Source organism: Oncorhynchus tshawytscha, linkage group LG03 (assembly GCF_018296145.1).
Source record: "Oncorhynchus tshawytscha isolate Ot180627B linkage group LG03, Otsh_v2.0, whole genome shotgun sequence".
In the NCBI taxonomy this organism is placed as follows: Eukaryota; Metazoa; Chordata; class Actinopteri; order Salmoniformes; family Salmonidae; genus Oncorhynchus; species Oncorhynchus tshawytscha.
In genome coordinates, this window is record NC_056431.1 from 50,021,458 (window position 1) to 50,046,165 (window position 24,708).

The following is a 24,708-nucleotide window of genomic DNA, read 5'->3' on the forward strand; positions in this document are numbered from 1 at the left end:
AATAATTTCTGGCTTAAATTATACATTTTTTCCTCTGTGGTCACCAACCAAAATTACACAGAGTCTTGGCTATTTTCTCCCTGTTTGAATTGTGTCCTGCATACTTGTGTCCCAGCGGTGTATTTAAATTCTCTCCCAGCACCACGGCCTTTCTTTAATTAGATCCAGTTAGTAATTAACTGGTGCATATTGTTTATTTCAGTTATAAGGGTCTGAAGGCTTTTATAGAATGGAAGGGACAGACCTGTACTTTAAGGCTTCAGACAGTTAACAGTGGCCGGTTGGCCAGCCACGCTGTAGGCCTCAGAGAGGAGAGTACATTGTTGCTGTGCTGCCACGTTACAGGGTCAGAGAGCTATACAGGACAAACGTTTTGAGTTTGGTTTTGTTTAGTGGATGTACAGATGACTCTAGACCTATTGTGAAATATGAGTCCTGTCACTCACAGTTTTGGTATACATTGCCCCTAACCACAGATCTAGGATCAGATTACTTTGAATCATTACCTGGCTCCTAACCTCAACCATCCGACGCATAAATAAATATCTGACCTTGTATCAGTGCTTAGGGGTAACTTCTTCCTTCTCTTTCACACATCCCTGTTCCAGTCATATATAAAACGTGTTGTGGTGACTTACAGAACATAACAGTATTGGCAGAATGTCTTCCTTCACCCTCACTGATTGTCCACTTTGTGTTTGGACCCCAGGAAGAGTAGCTGCTGCCTTGGCCGCAGCTAATGGGGATCCCTAATAGATACAAATTCTTACCAGATAGACAGATGAATATGAGCGCTAGGTTTGGTTATGATGATATGAAGTAGAACGGCTGTGTGAGTCATGCATGTGGGGTTTCCCCTGGGGGGGTACGAGAACTGGAACCAGCTTGGAATGAGGAGCCCTTCGTGTGTAGCTAGCCTGCTGCATCGCTTAAGCCTTGTTCCATAGGTCAGTGTGTGTGTCTCTCTCGCTGTCTGTCTGTTTGACTGTCGTTGTCTCTCTGTCTGTCTGCGTGTGTGTGTGTGTGATTCTGTCGCTGTGTGTGTGTCTGTGTGTGTGTGTGATTCTGTCGCTGTGTGTGTGTGTGTGTGTGTGATTCTGTCGCTGTGTGTGTGTCTGTGTGTGTGTGTGTGATTCTGTCGCTGTGTGTGTGTCTGTGATTCTGTCGCTGTGTGTGTGTCTGTGTGTGTGTGATTCTGTCGCTGTGTGTGTCTGTGTGTGCGTGTGTAGGCACATACGTGTTTCTGTGTGTCTGTGAGTAAGAGCCAATTTATGCTTGATACCAAAATGTGGTCAGAGGCGCATATGGATGGTGTGACGCAATTGCGAAGCGTCCGAAGGCACGCAGAGGCCAAATTGATCTCAGTACCACATCGCTGGGCGCCTTTCAAATGTTATAACAATGGGGAAGGCTCTGTATACCTCGCATTGACATGATTGGTTGACGGTTGGTGAGAGCGGAGGTCTTGTATAAATGCAAACTCACCTCTTTGACAACTTCCTTCACAACAACTCAACGCTGCTTGGCAAAGTGCAATAAGTATGAATGTCCAGACTTCTGCAGAGGCCATATCACTGTAAATGCTGCACGGCCAATGAAGACTGCGGATTGACCATGCAGCGCCTTTAAGAGAGAGAGAGAGAGAAAAGGAGAAGGAAAGAGGACAAGCCTGTGTGTGTTTGTGTGGATGGGCACATATTGGCACAAGCCAAGCCACCAGTTGGCCACATGAAGGGACGTCTTTGGGATGCGGAATTTTTATGTGGAAACGGGAACAATGATTTCTATTTAAAAAAAATATGGACATGAAGCAGGGGCCATATAACAAGGGGCCAAAACTGATTCATTAATAATGAATTCACCACTGCTATGCGTGTGTATACATACTTGTGCACTTTAAAATGCATGCCAAACAAAAAAACATTGATTTCAAAGTTTAACAAACCATGCAACTCTATACACAAGGACTACTTTTAAGAATTTACACCAAACATTTGACAAAAACAGTGCAGATGCAAAGTTTGGTAACAGAATTTCGGTAAAATATCCCTGTTATTTGTGACCACATTTTCCAATAACTCTGTTAAATATCCACTCCGAATTAAGATTCAAAGATGTCTGCAGAGAGAATGGGGAGCCAGCTATGACATGACACCTATATATTTTGGTTGTTGAACTACAGTAAGTGAAGTCGATTTACACCCGGTAACAGAATTGGGTTAAGGTCAGGGTCATGGGTCCCTGATCTGTCCTATACAGAAATGAATAATATTAATGTTATTTTCTTCATGGGGATATATCCTAAATAGTTACACAAAGGTAGAAATATGCAAAACTCCACTGTCCTCAGGCCCCCTAGCTAGCTGGCCTATACCCTCCACTGTCCTCAGGCCCCCTAGTTAGCTGGCCTATACCCTCCACTGTCCTCAGGCCCCCTAGCTAGCTGGCCTATACCCTCCACTGTCCTCAGGCCCCCTAGCTAGCTGGCCCATACCCTCCACTGTCCTCAGGCCCCCTAGCCAGCCGGCCTATACCCTCCACTGTCCTCAGGCCCCCTAGCTAGCCGGCCTATACCCTCCACTGTCCTCCGACCCCCTAGCCAGCCGGCCTATACCCTCCACTACACAATGTGACACACAATGAGGAAAGCAGATCAGCTCTCCCAAATCAAAGCTAACCGAGCTATATAAACAGAAAGCACTCAGAGAGAGAAGAGGAAAAATGATCTGAGAGGAGGGGGATGAAGGAGGGCAGTTCTACACAAATTGTCTTCATCTGTCTCCATAGCTTTTCCTCACTAATTCAGTATCTGGCCAAAATATCTATCCACAGATACACAGTTAGTAGTGGAAGAAACAGCAGAGTTCCTTGCCTTCCTCTCTGGGACTGAAGGATTGGATCACTTAACCCATCTTTAGTACAGGGCACAACTGAGACTAACTATTGTTGAAAGAATAGGACGTAAATGTGTTTTGCAGTGTTATGGTTGGGCAATGTCCCATTGTCTCCACCACGTCTGTGTTTTTTAAAAAGCAATACAGTACTGCTTCTTTGGATGCACGACACGGAAGCTGTTTGACTATTAGATTGGGTTGTGTGCACCCATACACACATATATATATATATATATAATATATATATATATGTGTGTGTGTGTGTGTGTGCGCGTGTGTGAGAGAGAGAGATATCTATCAGGCCCCGTCTGGCTCTGATTTAGAGGATAGTAATGCGATTAGCATTGTTTAGTTTTCACAGCTCCAGTCAGCAAGAGTCTCAGGGAAGGCCCTGTGTGTGTTCATGTTTACAGTATTATTGTTCTGTTATTTATACCTAAGAGGTCCAGATCTTACGCAGTTATTCCCCTTCTCCTTTTTCCACACTCATTGGCTCTGTTTGTAGATCATTGGCGTAGGGTTGTAGATGGACATTTATTTGTAAGGCTTTCATACAAAGCTAAAGAACACCCACAAACTACAGGGAACCGTAGTGTAGTGGTAAGTGAGGAGAGGAAAACGCATTAGAAATACAGACATAATGTATCTCTTTATTCTCTGCTCCAACTCTCAATGTGACTAATGACAGCCATGAGCAACATCAGACACTTTGTCTCTGAGGCAATATAGTGGTGAATTATACAGCCGTTTTTAGTGTCTTAAGGCTGGGCTGTAACAAAAGCCTGCACCACTCAATTAGTGGCAGCAGGGGTTGGGGTATCTCTCCCGACCCTGACAAACCTGTTCTATAGAATAGTTACCTCGTATTACCCTGCCCAACCCATCCCACCTCTCCCTCATACAATGAGGGCCACTTTTACAGCGTTCAATTTAGGTTGATCAAACAACCATTGACCTGTTTTATTGCAGGTATTACTGAGTGGGTTGACGTGTTGCCCCAGCCTTCTATACACTGTCTTGTCTTGTCTGTCTGCTGTGTTGACGTCTTCTGCCCGGTGTGTGTGTGTGTGTGGTTGTTGTTAATGGGGCTAGCTCATTGGGTGTCTCTTCCATAGTTGATAAGGTTCTAATAGATAAGGCTCTATCTGCTGTGCAGCCTCAAAGGAACTGGTCCGCTGGGAGACAGAGACCTTCACACACACAAACATACACACACACACACACACACCTGGACAGATATCCATTGGCACGTAAACACAAACACAGACAGCAAACCCACATGTTCACACACTCAGACAGACGGACAGATAGGGAGTCATGTGCCAACTGGTACTTTGTTAGCAACCCCCGAATTGCAAACACTTTGTTCTCCCTGCCATATTTTCTGTAGGTGCATACTGCCCACGCACACACGCACACACACGCACATATTCTCTGATCCTCTCTATTTCATGGAGGTTTTATTCTGGGCAGTGTTACCAGGGGTTAAGTACTGTGGTGATGATGTCATGGAACAGTATAATGATGTTGGGGGTTAATTAAGTTTACCTCTCCCTATTACTGTGTGTGTTTTGAGCGGGGGGAGCTGATATTATTTGTGTCTCACTAATCATCTCTCTCTCTCTTTCTCTCTCTCTCTCTCTCTCTCTCCGCTCTCCCTCGCTCTCTCTCTCTTGCTATCTCTCTCTCTCTCTCTCTCTCTCTCTCCCCTCGCTCTCTCTCGCTATCTCGCTCTCTCTCTCTCGCTATCTCTCGCGCTCTCTCTCAGGCATCATCAAGGTGGGTCATTGGAACCCTCTGCCCATCCACTTCCTATCAGATGCTCCTGAAGCCACGGTGGCTGATATGTTGCTGGATGTCTATCACATGGTCACCCTCCGCATTCAGCTACAGAGGTGTGTGTGTGTGTGTGTGTGCGCGCGCGTGTGTGTGTGTGCGTGCATGTGTTACTTGCTGTTGAGGGGTGAGGAGGAAAATGTGGTGGGCAAATATAGCTTTAGCTACACAGACTATAAACTTACAGTGACAGAATTTATTGAAAGGCTTTGTATTTCCACTGTTTAGATTGATTTTGGAGATACTACAACATTCCAACTGTTGGAATAATGTTGGAGTATTTCAATGTTATTAAATCAGACAGAGTTCCTTTGGGTGACTGATGTCATCTTGGCATTTTCTACATTTTCACTATAGGCCTCTGTAGTTCAACAGTTTACTGTTGTGGAGTATTAGGTTTAAAATCTAAATTGGGAACGATCCAAGGAGCCAGCTAGCCCAGATCCCAACATCAGAGATTGATTTATTATCTGCATTTTTCTCCAAGAGGGCTTTCATGTCAGTAACTTGCACTTTTCCAAAGAATCAGTGAACATGGCCCTGATAGCCAGATAAACAGAGATGGATAGACTCCAGATGATTGGAATGTGGTCCTTATTGTGTTGTCGCATACTATCCAGCTTTGTTTACATCTGTCTCCATGATGATGGTATTGCCTGACATGTATAGTATTGCCATGGTGATGAGAGGAAGCCCATTGGCCGGCAGTGGGAGAAGATGGATTTTGGCCGACATTCTGCAAAGATTCTCATCAAAGAAACATTTGATCTCAATATAGTCTTCTGTTCCCCAAACCTTGCCAAAGTTTTTTTTTAAATGGCGTTGTTTAGAAGGAGTGCAAGGGCGAATTTAGTTATTGCACACTCTCACTTCACAGAGAAGATGTTCTCTAACATGCTAGAACGTGCCAATAGGATCTCGCTAGCTCGTGCTTGGATCTGCCCACTATGATTAATTTGCTCCCATTGGAAACAATAGGCTGTGGTCTATCTTGGGTTAGTTATAAAAATCTTTGGTGTTGCCCTTAGCGACTGATGTGAGTTGAGGCAAATAAATAGGTGGTTTGTGGAATAGTACAATATCTGGATAGGACAGTGTAGACCAATTCCCTAGTTATTGACTAAATAGTTCTGACTTCAAGAATTCAGTCACTATGATGCAGTGATGAACTTACACAAGGCTGGTGCAACCTAACCTTGTTAAACCAGACTGAAAACAGCATTCAGTATAGATTAGCCAGGCTCCGTGCAACCAGCCCCAGGACAGGAAATAGGAAGTGACTGACTTTTTTTATGGTTCTGTAGCTTTGCCAAGCTGGAGGACCTTCCGTCAGAGCAGTGGAACCACGCCACGGTGAGGAACGCCCTCAAGGAGCTTCTCAAGGAGATGAACCAAAGCACACTGGCCAAGGAGTGCCCCCTCTCACAGGTGATACTGCACCCCTATCAAACCTCCACAACACTCCAAAACTACCCTGATCTGCTCAATTCTCTCACAATCAGGGATCTAAATTGTGACAATTTTGGTCGCATATGCTCCTAAATATACACTGTGTGCACAAAACTTTAGGAACACCTTCCTAATATTGAGTTGCACCCCCTTTTGCCATCAGAACAGCCTCAATTCATCAGGGCATGGACTCTACAAGGTGTCAAAAGCGTTCCACAGGGATGCTGGCCCATGTTGACTCCAATGCTTCCCACAGTTGTGTCAAGTTGGCTGGATGTCTTTGGGTGGTGGACCATTCTTGATGTACATGGGAAATTGTTGAGGGTAAAAAAATCCGGCAGCGTGGCAGTTCTTGACACACTCAAACCGATACGCCTGGTACCTACTACCATATCTGTTGAAAAGCACTTAAATCTTTTGTCTTGCCCATTCATCCTTTGAATGGCACACATACACAATCCATGTCTCAATTGTCTCAAGGCTTAAAAATAGTTCTGTAACCTGTCTCCTCCCTTTCATGAAAACTGATTGAAGTGGATTTAACAAGTGGCATCAATAAGGGAGCATAGCCTTCACGTGGATTCACCTGGTCAGTCATGGAAAGAGCAGGTGTTCCTAATGTTTTGTACACTCAGTGTATTGCTGTGCATAGAAAAAACTCTGCCCTATAGTAATTGTCGTAATGATTAGGCTTCGCAGTACCATTGATTCTCAGATCCCTAGAGAAAAAGTGAGCGCAGATTTGTGACAGTGATGGTCGCACCATAACTAGGAGAACCTACTGTTCAAACGTTGCGACCCATTACCTGCACTACGTTTCTTTCCTTCTAATGCGCATTGGCGCTGCAGCTTTATGCATCTCCATTGGCGGGCCGCATTTTATATTCATAAGCCACGACGCAGGCCATTAACACTTTGTTAAGTCATGTTACCTCGTTAGCTAGCTAGTTAACAACCTGGTAACTTTACCAGTATATCTGAACATTAGGGGGCACAGAAAGAATGGAAAAGACATAGCTTCTTCAGAAGATCAATCATCATAGCAATGAATGAATGACAGATTCACACGCCATCTCTCAGAACCTCGCTGACACTCTTAAAGAGACAGTGTACAATTTTCAATGTAATTCATCTCAATAGGAGACCATGCTTATTACACAATGTAGAAACCTAAAATTCCCCAAATGACTTTATGTGTGTGTGTTATTTATGTATCTGTGCATGCTGTGTTTAAATGGAGCTCAATGCGTGGGTGTTGATCCCTGCGTCAATTGCATCCATGTGTGCTTCTATGGTGATGGGCTAGATTTCAATGGGTGGCTTCCCCTGGTGATATATGTATATCTTTTTCAATGATAGTTTGTGTATGTGTGTGTTTGTGTGTGCAAGTGAGCGAGCATTCAAATTGATTGCCAATTAAACTTCTCTCTCCTTCTCTCTCTCTACAGAGTATGATTTCCTCAATAGTAAACAGCTCCTACTATGCCAATGTCTCCACTGCCAAATGCCAGGAATTTGGACGCTGGTACAAGAAGTACAAGAAAATCAAAGGTGAGAATTGTGACCTCTGGGAACTCCCAACTAGCATGGACCAATTCTCAGTGTCTTGGACCAATTCTCAGTGTCTTAGACCACTGCACCACTTGGGAGCCCGAACCGTCTCACAACCACTTTACTAACTGTCTCCTGTCCTTCTCTAACCTATACCATAGCCAATGATTACTATGTACTGTACTTGAGTGACAGCCTATTAGCAGCCAATGGCCATTCCCAATCCTGTCCTGACCCCTGGCTGCCATCTGAAAGAGGGAGGAAGAGAAGATAATAAAGGAAATCTATAGTCGCCTGTTAACTGGCATCTCCTTCACACAGGGAGCACTGACTCTTCTTTATTAGAACCAGCTGATCTGTCCAGTGTAACCACAACCACAGGGGGTTCTACAGTACAACACAGGCCTGCCTCACAGACAGTCACACACAGACCACTGACCCCTCCTCAGCCTGTCTGTCTGTTTGTCTCTCCATCCGCCCATCCAGCACACAACGCCTGCATGGGACAATTTCTCCCCTACTCTCCAGCCCCCATCCCGCACACACATACATGTGTACGCACACATACACCCCCCCATAGCTCTATAATTACCCTGCCGGACAGATCAAAGCAAAGCCTAAACCACAAACACAGAGTCACAGAGAGACCAGAGGAGAATAAAGTGATGTGGAGGGAGGCAGCGGTTGTCTGACAGAGTGAGTTGATGCAGTGTTGGGTTACACAGCCACTCCACTATTAGTTCTGGTCTCTGCCTGGCAGGGAAAAACACATGCTGTACGTTCACTAGCCTCCAGATGTGGACACAGTGAGTAATGGGTGATCACCCATTGACTGGCTGTCCTGTCAGTCATAGTCGAGAAGTGCGCATAGGTGTAGAGGAGAGGAATGCGTGTACAGTAGGTGTTTGTGTTGTTAAGTGTTGCATCTCTCACTCTATTTCTCTCGTTTCCTAGGAGATTATCTGGAGAAGATGTGGCCAGGAAGAGATAATTCAGAAATCAAAGGTGAGGAATCCACTGTTTGTACTGTTTCTATGATTGAAGTTAGAATGTGGCCCACTATGTTATACCAGCATCACACTCATCTCTCCTTCCTTCCTTCCTTCCTTCCTTCCTTCCTTCCTTCCTTCCTTCCTTCCTTCCTTCCTTCCTTCCTTCCTTCCTTCCTTCCTTCCTTCCTTCCTTCCTTCCTTCCTTCCTTCCTCCCTCCCCTCCCTCCCTCCCTCCCTCCCTCCCTCCCTCCCGTCCTTCCTTCCTTCCTTTTCCTTCCCCAGTGGAGAGAGACAGCCTGGCAGACTTCTGTGTCATGGGCCATCGTCCCCCTCCCCACCCGGCCAGCCTGGCCCAGCTCAGCCACCTTGGAGTGGGTGGAGGTACCCTCCTCAAGGGTGGATCTGGAGACCCCCACAACCCCTCCCAACCCCCAACAACAACCCCAACAACAACACCCCCTCGCCCCACGGCCAGCTCCACCACAGCCCCCCTCTGCGTGGCCAGATCCCCCCTCCCGGCCCTCCAGCCTCCCTTCAGCCTCTCCTTGGCCCAGGTGGGCTTCTCTCCCCCCAGCTTAGCCCTCAGCTTGTCCGACAGCAGCTAGCCATGGCTCACCTCATCAACCAGCAGCTCGCTGTTAACCGCCTGCTAGCCCACCAGCACCCACAGGCCCTCAACCAGCAGTTCCTCAACCACCCTCCCATCCCTCGGCCCTCCAAGGCAGGGGGCCCTGGGGACCCCGGGAACAACCCGTCTGCTGCGGAAGTCTCCACTGATATCTACCAGCACGTCAGGGACGAACTGAAGAGAGCTAGCGTCTCACAGGCTGTGTTCGCTCGCGTGGCCTTCAACAGAACACAGGTAACCAGACTAACAGAACACAGTTAACAGAATACAGGGAACCATAGGATGCTGGTGATATACTGTAACAGAACACAGTAACCATAGAACACAGGTGACATAGGTAACAGAACACAGGTAACCATAGAACACAGATGACATAGGTAACAGAACACAGGTAACCATATTACACAGGTGACATAGGTAACAGAACACATTTAACCATAGAACACAGGTGACATAGGTAACAGAACACGGGTAACCATAGTACACAGGTGACATAGGTAACAGAACACAGGTAACCATAGAACACAGGTGACATGGGTAACAGAACACAGGTAACCATAGAACACAGGTGACATGGGTAACAGAACACAGGTAACCATAGAACACAGGTGACATAGGTAACAGAACACAGGTAACCATAGAACACAGGTGACATGGGTAACAGAACACAGGTAACCATAGAACACAGGTGACATAGGTAACAGAACACAGGTAACCATAGAACACAGGTGACATAGGTAACATAACACATTTAACCATAGAACACAGGTGACATGGGTAACAGAACACAGGTAACCATAGAACACAGGTGACATGGGTAACAGAACACAGGCAACCATAGAACACAGGTGACATAGGTAACAGAACACAGGTAACCATAGAACACAGGTGACATGGGTAACAGAACACAGGTAACCATAGAACACAGGTGACATAGGTAACAGAACACAGGTAACCATAGAACACAGGTGACATAGGTAACAGAACACAGGTAACCATAGAACACAGGTGACATGGGTAACAGAACACAGGTAACCATAGAACACAGGTGACATAGGTAACAGAACACAGGTAACCATAGAACACAGGTGACATGGGTAACAGAACACAGGTAACCATACATGGATGGCCTTCAACAGAATACAGGGCAGGAAACCCACCAAGTATGTAGCCACACATAGTGCAGTGGAGGGCAGGGGTAAAGGACTGAAGACAGGATGAGAGGATAGAATAACGTAATGTCAATGCTGATGTCCCATTTACAAAACGATTTGGAATATTGGGATGACTTTGAGATAAGTCAGCAGTAATATTTCTATGATTTGGTTTCTCCTCTGGGGTTTCAGCCAGTTTCAATTGAATCTCTGAGTGTTATGAGTGAGGTAAGCTGATGCCACAGCTTGCTGTGTTTCCCCGCTCCAGTTCAGTCTCTTTCTCCGCCCTCCCAGCAGTACACACACCTGCTGCATTCACACACAGTCACGCCCCATTAGAGCCAATATGGAGCTCACATGAAGGGTTTAGGGCAGGTGAAGTGTGCATGTGTGTGTTGTGCGTGCATGCATGCACATGGTTGTACGAGCGAGTGCGTACAGTGCGTGTGTGTGCAACCACTCATTCTAAATATATATGTTTGCGGCGTGTGTGCATGTGTGTGTGTGTGTGCACCAGGGCCTGCTGTCGGAGATCCTGCGGAAGGAGGAGGACCCTCGCTCTGCCTCTCAGTCCCTGCTGGTCAACCTCAAAGCCATGCAGAACTTCCTCAACCTCCCTGAGGGGGAGAGAGACCGTATTTACCAGGAGGAGCGTGAGCGCAGCATGAACCCCCCTGTCGGCCTGCCCCCTACCCCTAGCTCCAGCCCCGGGGGCCCCCGCCTCTCACAGGTACCCCGCCCACCACCCACCGCCCTCCAAAACTACCATAGACATTCTCCACCAAGCTCCTCTACAGCAGGGCCTGTGTGTGTCTGGTTGACTGTGGTGTGTCTTGTCTGTCTTTGTGCCTTGTTGATGGTTTATATTGTCTGTATGTTTTAGTTTCTGTTTGGTGGTTGGTTTGGTTGGTGTCTGTGGTTCTGCATCTCAGTGGTCTAAGGTTCTGCATCTCAGTGGTCTAAGGTTCTGCATCTCAGTGGTCAAAGGCTCTGCATCTCAGTGGTCTAAGGCTCTAAATCTCAGTGGTCGAAGGTTCTGCATCTCAGTGGTCTAAGGTTCTGCATCTCAGTGGTCTAAGGCTCTGCATCTCAGTGGTCTAAGGTTCTGCATCTCAGTGGTCTAAGGTTCTGCATCTCAGTGGTCAAAGGCTCTGCATCTCAGTGGTCTAAGGTTCTGCATCTCAGTGGTCTAAGGCTCTGCATCTCAGTGGTCTAAGGTTCTGCATCTCAGTGGTCTAAGGTTCTGCATCTCAGTGGTCTAAGGTTCTGCATCTCAGTGGTCTAAGGTTCTGCATCTCAGTGGTCAAAGGCTCTGCATCTCAGTGGTCTAAGGTTCTGCATCTCAGTGGTCTAAGGTTCTGCATCTCAGTGGTCAAAGGCTCTGCATCTCAGTGGTCTAAGGCTCTAAATCTCAGTGGTCGAAGGTTCTGCATCTCAGTGGTCTAAGGTTCTGCATCTCAGTGGTCTAAGGCTCTGCATCTCAGTGCCAGCTGTGCCACTAGAGATTCTGGGTTCGAGTCCAGGCTCTGTCACAGACGGCCGCAACCCGGGAGACCCATGGGGCGGCGCACAATTGGCCCAGCGTCGTCCAGGTTAGGGGATGGTAGTGACTAGTGACTGCTGTGGCGAGCCGGGCGCAGTGCACGGTGACACGGTCGCCAGGTGTACTGTGTTTCCTCCGACACATTGGTGCAGCTGGCTTCCGGGTTAAATGGGCATTATGTCAAGAAGCAGTGCGGCTTGGTTGAGTTGTGTTTCGGAGGACGCACGGCTCTCGACCTTCGCCTCTCCCGAGCCCGTACGGGAGTTGCAGCGATGAGACAAGACTGTAACTACCAATTGGATACCACGAAATTGGGGAGAAAAAGAGGCTACATTATTTTTTTAAATAACATTATTTAAAAAAAAAGATTAGTCTTCCACACTAGGGGATCTACCAAGTCAGGGTTAAAAAATAGACTGGGAAAGGGGATAGTACTAAAGACACCGATCTAACCATATGTAACTATATGTTGAGAAAAGGCACATCAATACATCTCATTGATTGTGTCTCTATGTTTTGTGCGTGTGATGTTAGATGACGAGATGGTAACAATGTAAATGTTTGACAGGACGTATTTAGACCGACCATCACTAACCATGTCCCATGCCACCTCATGCAGAAGGTGTGGGAGAGAGGACTGGACGAACAGCTCACTCCTGACGCCTGGGCTTCTATCTGGAAGAATAAGACTAAAATCTCCAACTCGGTGAGCAGTTCACCCATCTACAATACTTTTATGTCTCAGTTCACCCATCTACAATACTTTTATGTCTCAGTTCACCCATCTACAATACTTTTATGTCTCAGTTCACCCATCTACAGTACTTTTATGTCTCAGTTCACTCATCTACAATACTTTTATGTCTCGCAATACAGTACTACTTGAGCCTCTGTGAGCCGTGTACTCATCAACAATCCCTTTTTGGCTTGTTCACAGAATGTACCTCACACACAGAATTCCTTTTGATCAGCCATGGCTGAAATTTTTGTGTACAGTATGTCAAATACTTGCTATGATTGATTTAGTTTGCATGGTAATGTGGAACAAATTAAATAGTCCCAAAGTCCAAGAAAATGTCTTGTTTACAATAAAGATACAGCCTGTTGTCATAGGAACATGCTATAGAGAAAGGGACAATTCATTTGGATGTGCTTCCTAACCCCACATGGCCTTTTAGGAACATCACAGATAACAATCTCTCTCTGATGCAAAGGGCAAACACTCATTCTGGGACGAATTTGTGTACTAACATTATTATGTCTGTATAAATTTATCTTGCCATCGTTTACGCTTGGGAATGCCAGATTACTAGTCTGGTCCTGCAAAGATAACCTCAAAGTCTTATAAGAAAACATACTGAGATTCAATACAGAGTCATTCAAACAGAAACTACAAAGGAGAGGAGAGAGAATGGCTTAATGACTTTTAATCTGTAAACATTCTCCATGTCGGAACATGTACGTCTATGAGTCTAATGTTTGTTTAAAAGAAGAAAAAACTTTGACTGATCGTCAACTGATTACCTGTCATTCTTACTTGAAACCTAAACTTTGGTCGTTGGCGCAGGGACAACATGTGAACTAGAGTTGACAGTGTTACCCATTCAGGCAAACTCTGGTACAACTTCCTGGTTTAATAACTGGTTCTTTCTCTATGGACCGCCTCTCCCTGGTCCCTCCTACCTATCCTCCCTCAGCCCAAGCCGCCATGCCTCAACCCAGACCTGCCCCTGAAGCTGGAGTCTCTGGTCAACATCACGTCAGGTATCTATGATGAGATCCAGCAGGAGATGAAGAGGGCGAAGGTGTCTCAGGCGCTGTTCGCCAAGGTGGCTGCCAACAAGAGCCAGGTGAGAGGCCTGTTTCACCCATGACCCATGACATTGTCCCTATCCTGCTACAGCTTTCCTAACCTATTGTGCCCAACTCCCAATCCTAATCTATTGTACCCAACTCCCAATCCTAATCTTTTGTACCCAACTCCCAATCCTAACCTATTGTGCCCAACTCCCAATCCTAACCTATTGTGCCCAACTCCCAATCCTAACCTATTGTACCCAACTCCCAATCCTAACCTATTGTACCCAACTCCCAATCCTAACCTATTGTACCCAACTCCCAATCCTAACCTATTGTACCCAACTCCCAATCCTAACCTATTGTACCCAACTCCCAATCCTAACCTTAATCGTTAAGGGAATGCAAACATATGTGGCCCCTGTCAGTGCTTAGGGGCAGTTTCTCCTGTCCTCGTGATGTGGGTGGCGGATGGAGCAGGGTTGATAACCCTCTTCCTCAGGCTGTTATATCAGACAGTCAGTGTGTCTCCACAGTAGTAGATAAACAATACCAGACAGATAAGCCAAATACCAACCTGGGGAAGAACTGATTCAGACATATGATACCCCCCCCACACACACACACACACACACACACAGACTCCTTCAACAAACTGTTTAGAGCACATGAAGACATGGTGTTGTGGGAATGGATATCTACAGTGAGGACACTGTTTGCGTGCGTGTTTGTGGGAGAATATTACCTGTGTGTGTGTGTGTGTGTGTGTGTGTGTGTGCGTATGCGCGCGCGTGCGTGTGTGTGTGTGTGTGTGTGTATTGATCAAGCTGTGTCTACCAGGTTCAGGGGTCCGGGGTGGCTGGGCAGAGTTGGGCTGGGGGTCATGGCTCACTGCACCCATCTGCTGCAGCTGGCCCAGAGAGGAGAGAGGGATGCTGAGGGAGAGGGGGATGCTGAAGGAGAGGGGGATGGGGGATGAGAGGGAGGATGAAAACTGATCAGGTTATTAACACTGCATGCTGGTGGAGGCTGGATGCACACAACAGCTGGTGTCAAAGACTGGCCTAGTCTAGCATAGATAATAAAATCTTCTCCCCCCCACTCCCCATCTCTTTCTCCCCTCCCTTCTCCTGTCTCTGCTCCCATCTACCCCTCTTAGGGCTGGCTGTGTGAGTTGCTGCGGTGGAAGGAGAACCCTAGCCCAGAGAACCGTACTCTGTGGGAGAATCTGTGTACCATCCGGAGGTTCCTGACCCTGCTCCAGACAGACAGAGACCTGGTGTATGAAGAGGAGTCCAGGCACCACCACAGTGAGAGGCTGCATACTGTACTACACCTGCCCCAACAACCACAGGTGAGAGAGACCAGCTGATGTAGCATCAGATTTCCCTAACCTGAGTCCTAACCTTAGTGGTATGGTCCGCGCGCATGGACATGGGCTCCGTATGCTCGAGGGGAACATGGCTCCTTAGGTGTCTGGTGTTTTTGGTATCCATCATTATTTGATGTTGTCTGATATGTCTGTAATATCATTGCTGCTAAAATCAAATATAATACAAATATTAAAAAAACTTACTGCTATGCTGGATCGAGAGATGGTCATTGCAGACTTGAATGGATAATGGCAAGAATATCACTCTCCTTTAGTTTGATATCAACCTTCTCACACATTGAATGAGTCTTCGGGACTGGCCCCCTACAACCTTTTCACACACACACACACACACACACACACACACACACACACACACATACACACGCACACGCACACACACACACACACACACACACACACACACACACACACACACACACACACACACACAGACACACACACACACACACACACACACACACACACACAGACACACACACACACACACACACACACACACACACACACACACACACACACACACACACACACACACACACACACACACACAACAAAATGTAAGCATGTGCAACCTACACAGATGTACAGTAGTCAAGCTCTGCTGATTAAATTGACTTTCTCCAGCCAGGGTTATTATTGCACCAAATACACTGAGGATACACATGCAATTATTCATTAAAACTGAAGTCATGCGTGCGCACCCTACGGTTGAATATTTTCCCGATATTTTATAAATGTTCCATCCCCAGAATACATCACTTTTCTCCCGGGCAACCCAATATTTCCCGCCAAAACCGGAAGTGTCATTGAAAAGCCTTTCAAAGCATAGAAATAGACAAACAGTAACAGTCAAAAGTTTGGACAAACCAACTCATTCAAGGTTTTTCTCTATTTTTTTTCTTCTCTATTTCCTACATTGTAGAATAAAAGTGAAGACATCAAACATATGAAATAACACATATGGAATCATATAGCAACCAAATCAAAATATATTTGAGATTTGAGATTCTTCAAAGTAGCCACCCTTGCCTTGATGATTGCTTTGCACGCTCTTGGCATTCTCTCAACCAGCTTCATGAGGTAGTCACCTGGAATGCATTTAATTTAACAGGTGTGCCTTTCTTTCCTTCTTAATGCATTTGAGCTAATCAGTTGTGTTGTGACAACGTAGGGGTAGTATACAGAAGATAGCCCTATTTGTTAAGACCAAGTCCATATTATGGCAAGAACAGCTCAAATAAGCAAAGAGAAATGACAGTCCGTTACTTTAAGACATGTCAGTTTAGTCAGTTATGGCGGAACAGTGCAGTCGCAAAAACCATCAAGCGCTATGATGAAACTGGCTCTCATGAGGACCGCCACAGGAAAGGAAGACCCAGAGTTACCTCTGCTGCAGGGGATAAGTTCATTAGAGTTACCAGCCTCAGAAACTGCAGCCCAAATAAATGCTTCACAGAGTTCAAGTAACAGACACATCTCAACATCAACTGTTCAGATGAGACTGCGTGAATCAGGCTTTCATGGTTGAATTGCTGCAAAGAAACCACTATTAAAGGACACCAAAAAGAAGAAGAGACTTGTGTGGGCCAAGACACACGAGCAATGAACATTAGTCCAGTGGAAATCTGTCCTTTGAGTCGAAATGTGCAATTTTTGGTTCCAACCGCCGTGTCTTTGTGAGACACAGAGTAGGTGAACGGGTGATCTCCGAATGTGTGGTTCCCACCGTGAAGCATGGAGGAGGTGTGATGGTGGTGGGGTGTTTTGCTGGTGACACTGTCTGTGATTTATTTAGAATTCAAGGCTCACTTAACCAGCATGGCTACCACAGCATTCTGCAGCAATATGCCATCCCATCTGGTTTGTGCTTAGTGAGACTATCATTCAACAGGACAATGACCCACTCACCTCCAGGCTGTGTAAGGGCTATTTGACCAAGAAGGAGGGTGATGGAGTGCTGCATCAGATGACCTGGCCTCCACAATCACCCGACCTCAACCCAATTGAGATGGTTCGGGGTGAGTTGGACCGCAGAGTGAAGGAAAAGCAGCCAACAAGTGCTCAGCATATGTGGGAACTCCTTCAAGACTGTTGGAAAAGTATTCCAGGTGAAGCTGGTTGAAAGAATGCCAAGAGTGTGCAAAGCTGTCCTCAAGGCAAAGGGTGGCTACTTTGAAGAATCTAGACTATTTTGTTTTGAAACTTTTTTTGGTTACTACATGATACCATATGTGTTATTTCATAGTTTGGATGGCCACTATTATTCTACAATGTAGACAATAGTAAAAATAAAGAAAAACCCTTGAATGAGTAGGTGTGTCCAAACTTTTGACTGGTACTGTGTGATATAGGCTACTGCACATTACGCACAATAGAAAAACATAAAAGCCCAAAGATGTACCCAGCTATATGCTCTCTTGGTTAAATAAATGAAACTAGCTCCAGTAGGCTAATCTTTTTCAGTGTGAACTGTATCACTGTACTGTATTATACTGTATCATATGGACTGGAATTACACACAGCATTCAGACCATGATAAATTAGTATTAGTAGGCTGATGCATGTATACCTTTCATAATATTTCCCCTAATGTTATTAGCCTACGTCCTTGTTGCTTTATTCCAGTAAAATGAAACAAGTCTTGTTGTCCTTATCTTCATCATTCTAATGACATCCTTGAATAAAATAGGACTAGAATTAGATGCAGTAGGCTTTCACTTTGCTCCATGAAGATTGAATGGTTATGGGTCTGAATAAATAACTGCTATAGCCTGCCGCCATCATGCGTTCGCCCAACTTTCAAACTACCTGTGTTCTATTGGCTGCTGTATTTAACATTCGGCAAACGAGAGCTTACGACCCTCTTCTAATAGTCTATTGGTTTAAGAAATCCAGCAAGCCATTCTAGTCTAACTTTTCCTGCCTGGGACTCCAAGAGCTAAGGAGTGTTTTTTAAGGAGAGAGGCCAGCAGAGCACAGGCTCGTGCGTATTATGCAAGAGACCGAGGCTATAAGTTAGAAGCTTATTATGCATAACCCATCATGAATTAGATAAATATAAGGCTAATACTGCATTGACTGTATTGCCTGAAAGAGGTATGCGAGGACATCTATATATAGGGCCATATATCAGTCTAGAACAGGATTATCTACAGTATTTTGGATGCAATTTCAATGGAATTGATAGAGAGAGAGAGACTGCGAGAGAGTGCACACGCATGGACTTATTTAAAGCAACGATATTTGAGTGATAGGCTGTTTTAAAACTCTGCAGCTGCAATAAAATAAAATAATGTTTTCAATAAGAAAATAAGGTGACCCCCGAAGGCCAGATGGAGATGGGTAAATTAGACAGTCTTTATATTAGTGTAGCATAGACTATGCTGCAGCAAATGTAGGCCTACCTGTCACAAGAAAAACATTTACCATGAGATGATAGGTCTACATGCATCGAACTGCGCTCCATAATGAGATGGGCTGTCTGTCCCCACCCTGTCTGTCCCCATGCGGATGAATCATGTGTTTTTGTCCGGGGCTACAAAAGCAATGTGTGCTGTTGGGGCACACGAGAAACGGAGTTGGGAAACACTGAACTAAGTAGACCAGACACAGCTGCTGTTGCGTTGGTGTCTATGGGAGACACACCAAGTTAAGTAGAACTGACCATTTTTTTTTCAAAGCTAAACTGCCGGAGTGAACTATCTTCATTCATCCACTGTCTTTGTTAACGGCTCATCATAGAAAGGAAGTGGTTGTTACCACTGTGCCACCATTAACATATTCCTCAGCTAGCTCCTCAAACACACGGACCAGACCAGACCAGAGAGGAGACAAAATATACTCCACAAGTTGTTCATATTAGAGAGGACAGAGAAGGAAGGAGGGACTGAGATGGGCCACACCAGGAGGAGAGGAAGTATAATGAAGTGATAGATCGAAGAAGGAGAGTGATACATGATAAGGAAGGATGATCTTGGAGAGGGTGGGACAATTTATGGGTAGGCCAAGGAGGACGAAAGTCTGTCAGACTGTATTTGTTTCGGTGCATGTGTGTCCCTCTCCTGTTTTTGTTGTCCAAGTTGACAGTCAGGAGAGGAAAGCCCCTCCCTAAACCCAGATCAAACTCCATGCAGCACATCTACCCGCCACATACACACACAGACAGACACACACACACACGCCACCATGCAAGTCACCACAGCCAGACCACACATGTGTTCCAGCTGCTACTCAACTCAGTCCCTCTCACACATATACTGTACACTAGACACACAACTGTATGTGCTGTTAAATCAAATCAAATCAGATCAATTCAATGTTGGTCTCATACACATATTTAGCAGATGTTATTGCGGGTGAAGTGAAATGCTTGTGTTCCTAGCTCCAACAAAAGTGTTAGAAGTGCTTTATGCTATACTGTATGTGCTGTTGGAAGTGCTTTACGCTATACTGTATGTGCTGTTGGAAGTGCTTTATGCTATACTGTATGTGCTGTTAGAAGTGCTTTATGCTATACTGTATGTGCTGTTGGAAGTGCTTTACGCTATACTGTATGTGCTGTTGGAAGTGCTTTATGCTATACTGTATGTGCTGTTGGAAGTGCTTTATGCCATACTGTATGTGCTGTTGGAAGTGCTTTATGCTATACTGTATGTGCTGTTGGAAGTGCTTTATGCTATACTGTATGTGCTGTTGGAAGTGCTTTATGCTATACTGTATGTGTTGTTGGAAGTGCTTTATGCTATACTGTATGTGCTGTTGGAAGTGCTTTATGCTATACTGTATGTGCTGTTGGAAGTGCTTTATGCTATACTGTATGTGCTGTTGGAAGTGCTTTATGCTATACTGTGTGTGCTGTTGGAAGTGCTTTATGCTATACTGTATGTGCTGTTGGAAGTGCTTTATGCTATACTGTATGTGCTGTTGGAAGTGCTTTATGCTATACTGTATGTGTTGTTGGAGGTGCTTTATGCTATACAGTATGTGCTGTTGGAAGTGCTTTATGCTATACTGTATGTGCTGTTGGAAGTGCTTTATGCTATGCTGTATGTGTTGTTGGAGGTGCTTTATGCTATACTGTATGTGCTGTTGGAAGTGCTTTATGCTATGCTGTATGTGTTGTTGGAGGTGCTTTATGCTATACTGTATGTGTTGTTGGAGGTGCTTTATGCTATATTGTATGTGCTGTTGGAAGTGCTTTATGCTATACTGTATGTGCTGTTGGAAGTGCTTTATGCTATGCTGTATGTGATGTTGGAAGTGCTTTATGCTATACTGTATGTGCTGTTGGAAGTGCTTTATGCTATACTGTATGTGCTGTTGGAAGTGCTTTATGCTATACTGTATGTGCTGTTGGAAGTGCTTTATGCTATACTGTATGTGCTGTTGGAAGTGCTTTATGCTATACTGTATATGCTGTTGGATGTGCTTTATGCTATACTGTATGTGCTGTTGGAAGTGCTTTATGCTATACTGTATGTGCTGTTGGAAGTGCTTTATGCTATACTGTATGTGCTGTTGGAAGTGCTTTATGCTATACTGTATGTGCTGTTGGAAGTGCTTTATGCTATACTGTATGTGCTGTTGGAAGTGCTTTATGCTATACTGTATGTGCTGTTGGAAGTGCTTTATGCTATACTGTATGTGCTGTTGGAAGTGCTTTATGCTATACTGTATGTGCTGTTGGAAGTGCTTTATGCTATACTGTATGTGCTGTTGGAAGTGCTTTATGCTATACTGTATGTGCTGTTGGAAGTGCTTTATGCTATACTGTATGTGCTGTTGGAAGTGCTTTATGCTATACTGTATGTGCTGTTAGAAGTGCTTTTGTATGGTTTTATGTGAACAATCGGCCAACCCGCCGACCCCACACAACCACTGACCGAAACAAAACGACTCATAATGAATTATGAATCAACGACTGCGCTTTTTGTATATCTACAGTACCATGTGACAAGTACTGTATGTGTGACTGCGTGTCCATTAGATCCACAGGTGGAATTGTGTGTGCGTGCATCTGTGTGTGTCCTGTGCTCCCCTAACTACTCAGCCCCTCTCACACCCGTGGGGACAGCATCACATTTCTCCATGACTGACCTTGCCCTGATGACGCTGGGCTGGCTATCTGGCTCTCCTCTCCAGCAGTACAGTATCTGCTGCTCTGTTTATGCCTCCATGTGTTGAGCAGTAAGTGCATCCCTCTGCTAATTTGGCAGGCCCAGCCCTTATGAATAATTTCTCTATTGTTATTGCTAAATGTAATTCTGCTGCGTGCGTGTGGGCAGTGGGTACTGTGGCCTGGACCCCTGTGCTGACTGCACCGTGGATTGAGACCACAAGAGCGCTGGACTAGAAAGCTGGCAACAAGCTCCCTTCTTTCTACAGACAGACACAGACTGTTCTCTCTGCTGCCCCTCTCTTTTTGTCGTTTCATTCGTAGGCTACACGTGCAAACACTTTTATAAACCTATTGGTTCCTCTGATGGGCTAATTGTCAGTTTGAGCAGCTGAGTTCAGCTCTTAGCTCAGTAAACCACAGCCGACTTAATGGTTTAATTACTGATAAGTGGAATGATTGCCACACACACTCTTGAGCCCACCCTCACACACACATAGAGACAGAAACACTTAGAAACACACAGATATATAGTACTTTCACATGATCTCAGTCACGGTATAAGCACTGTAAACAACTCAGTATTCAAACCACACACCTATGCAACAAAGACAGGCTCAGTCACACACACACACACACACACACACACACACACACACACACACACAGAGTGACTCATTCACTCCCCAGGCCTGGTGACACAGGAGAGAGAAGGAAGAAAAAACACACCGATTAACAGGAAAGATGAAGTCATGCAGAAAACCAACAGAAAACTGTATTTTCCGTCATTACATATTTATCTGTGTGTTAATGGTGTCTCCGGTGGCAACATACTGTCCCAGGCAGCCCCAACACACACACAGACTCATACAGCAAAACACACACACATACACTCCCCACCCCTGGTCTGCCTGTAGCCCCAAGAGAACCAGCCCTCATTAAGGCTTTAGCTGAATATTTCATGTAGTATAATTCTTTCATAGTTCTGCATCTCTGTAATTCGCCTTGATTTGCGTTTAAAAAGAAACTTTTTCTTTAATGCAATGAACTCTGATGTTCCCTGGTCGCAATTGAAAAAAAAGGGAGAACAGTTTGGATGAATATTGAATTATGCCATGAGAAGAACGACTTCCATCCTCAGTCTACAGTACTTTGTGGATGGAGGGGCAGTAAGGAGGGATGGAGAGATGGAGGAGTGGAGGCTCAGTTGGATGGGTAGAGGGTACAGAAGGATGGAGAAATGGAAGGATTGGAGGGGTAGAGGCTCAATTTAGAGGGGTGAAATGGTTGAGGGATGATGGGTAGAGGGGACAGAGGGCATGGGGTCAAACAGAGAGGAGGGTTTCATGGCTTTAGCAGGATTGAGGTTGATTTGGAGTTGGAGTCATGTTTGCTTGGCACTGACTCTCTTCATTAGTGTCCCTCTGCATTAGAGAGAGAGAGAGAGAGAGAGAGGGAGAGAGACCGCACTGGATTAAGGAACAACCAGTCAGCCCACTGTGTTTCTGCGTTTGGCTCGGCTCTCTCACGCTGCCACGGAGCCCAGCCCAGCGACCAGGCCTCTGTGTGTGTGGATCCATCCAAGAGTCGCCATCTGTGAAAGGAGTAGAGAAATGACTATCTGGGGTCTGAGTCTATATGAGTGTGTGTGTATTTGTGAGTGTCTGTTTGTTCCTGGTTGTGATAAAGGGAAGTTAAGGGGGTAGTGTGCGTACGTGTGTGTGTGTGTGTGTGTGTGGTTGTGAGGAGTGTGTGGTCCACATTAGGTCAAAGGGGAGTGCTATTTTCATCCTGTCTTTTCCCTCTTTCCACCGCTGTCACCAGTCCTTCTCATTCCCTCGCTTTGTGTGGCTGCTATTTGTTTCACACAGACATAAAAAAAGATAATAAACGTCAGAAAGCGGAAAAAAACACCCAACCTACACTCTTCCTGTAAATCGCAACCCTCAAACAGCCCCCACAAGTGAAATCGGAGCAATTTGATGGTCTGGCCTGCCCTCAATATTATTTAAGTAATACCCTGTTATTATTGAAGAGGGAGAGAGAAAAGCGAATGACTATTATCTTTGTGGGTCCTTTAATTTTAATGCACCACAGATTTATAGCTTAGCATTCCAGAGCAGAGGCACAGTGGCTGGGCGGGGGCCTGGGGCCGTGGTGCCCCACCCTGGTCATAAAGCCAGTGTGACAGTGGGATAGCAACGCGCCACAGAGCTCTGTGATAGCTAGCTGGCTCTCTGACACTCCTCATGCACCAAACAAGACAACAGGACAACAACACTAGTACCTCACTGACTCCCCTGACTCCCTAGGTCTGGCTTTGATCACCTCTCACCTTTACTTATCTCGAGTCTGTCCCACTAACACTCAAACTCCTCGATCTCTCCTTTGCTCGACTCTTTGCCCTCTCGTTGCCCGACTCTTTGCCCTCTAGTTGCCCGACTCTTTGCCCTCTCGTTGCCCGACTCTTTGCCCTCTCGTTGCCCTCTCGTTGCCCGACTCTTTGCCCTCTCGTTGCCCGACTCTTTGCCCTCTCGTTGCCCGACTCTTTGCCCTCTCGTTGCCCGACTCTTTGCCCTCTCGTTGCCCGACTCTTTGCCCTCTCGTTGCCCGACTCTTTGCCCTCTCGTTGCCCGACTCTTTGCCCTCTCGTTGCCCGACTCTTTGCCCTCTCGTTGCCCGACTCTTTGCCCTCTCGTTGCCCTCTCGTTGCCCGACTCTTTGCCCTCTCGTTGCCCGACTCTTTGCCCTCTCGTTGCCCGACTCTTTGCCCTCTCGTTGCCCGACTCTTTGCCCTCTCGTTGCCCGACTCTTTGCCCTCTCTTTGCCCTCTCGTTGCCCGACTCTTTGCCCTCTCGTTGCCCGACTCTTTGCCCTCTCGTTCTTACTTCTGCCCCTTTGTTTTCTTCTCTCTGTCCTCCTCACTCCTCCTTCTGCCCTTCTTCTCTCCCCTCCACCCCGCGCTCTTCTTCTTCCCCCAGTCTACCACCTATTATTTAATGACCCCACTTCCTCTAGTGCCCCCTTCTCCCCCAGTGTTGTTAATGATCAGTGTGTATTTGCGTAACACCAACCAGACAGGAGGCTAGACACATGTCCCTCTCCCCCTCAGCTGTTTAACCTCTGGCCCTGTCTGGTTAAACCGTCATGGTGGTAGAGCTGGCAGAGCAGGTGGTTGGAGTTTTACCACAAGCAAATCTTACATCCAGGTCAGAGGTCAAAGGTCTACGACACAGGTGCTATAGTAGTTAGTCTCTCTGTGATGGTATTTGAGCTATGAAGCTATGTTTGGCTTTAACCTGGGTTCAGCTAATGCATATCGCTGTTGAACTTAGCTCAGGCAATGGGCATTG

At 45.9% G+C, this 24,708-nt stretch overlaps 1 protein-coding gene across 1 annotated transcript in view; it reads left to right on the forward strand.

The window, feature by feature from the left end:
* Window positions 1-24,708, forward strand: part of LOC112224237 (DNA-binding protein SATB2-like) — a 62,169-nt gene that overhangs the window by 36,570 nt on the left and 891 nt on the right. The window contains 10 exon segments of the mRNA XM_042319007.1: window positions 4,663-4,789; window positions 6,035-6,158; window positions 7,628-7,730; window positions 8,685-8,735; window positions 9,005-9,168; window positions 9,171-9,584; window positions 11,022-11,234; window positions 12,667-12,753; window positions 13,745-13,897; window positions 15,004-15,198. Of these exon segments, the coding sequence (XP_042174941.1) occupies window positions 4,663-4,789; window positions 6,035-6,158; window positions 7,628-7,730; window positions 8,685-8,735; window positions 9,005-9,168; window positions 9,171-9,584; window positions 11,022-11,234; window positions 12,667-12,753; window positions 13,745-13,897; window positions 15,004-15,198 (1,631 nt within the window).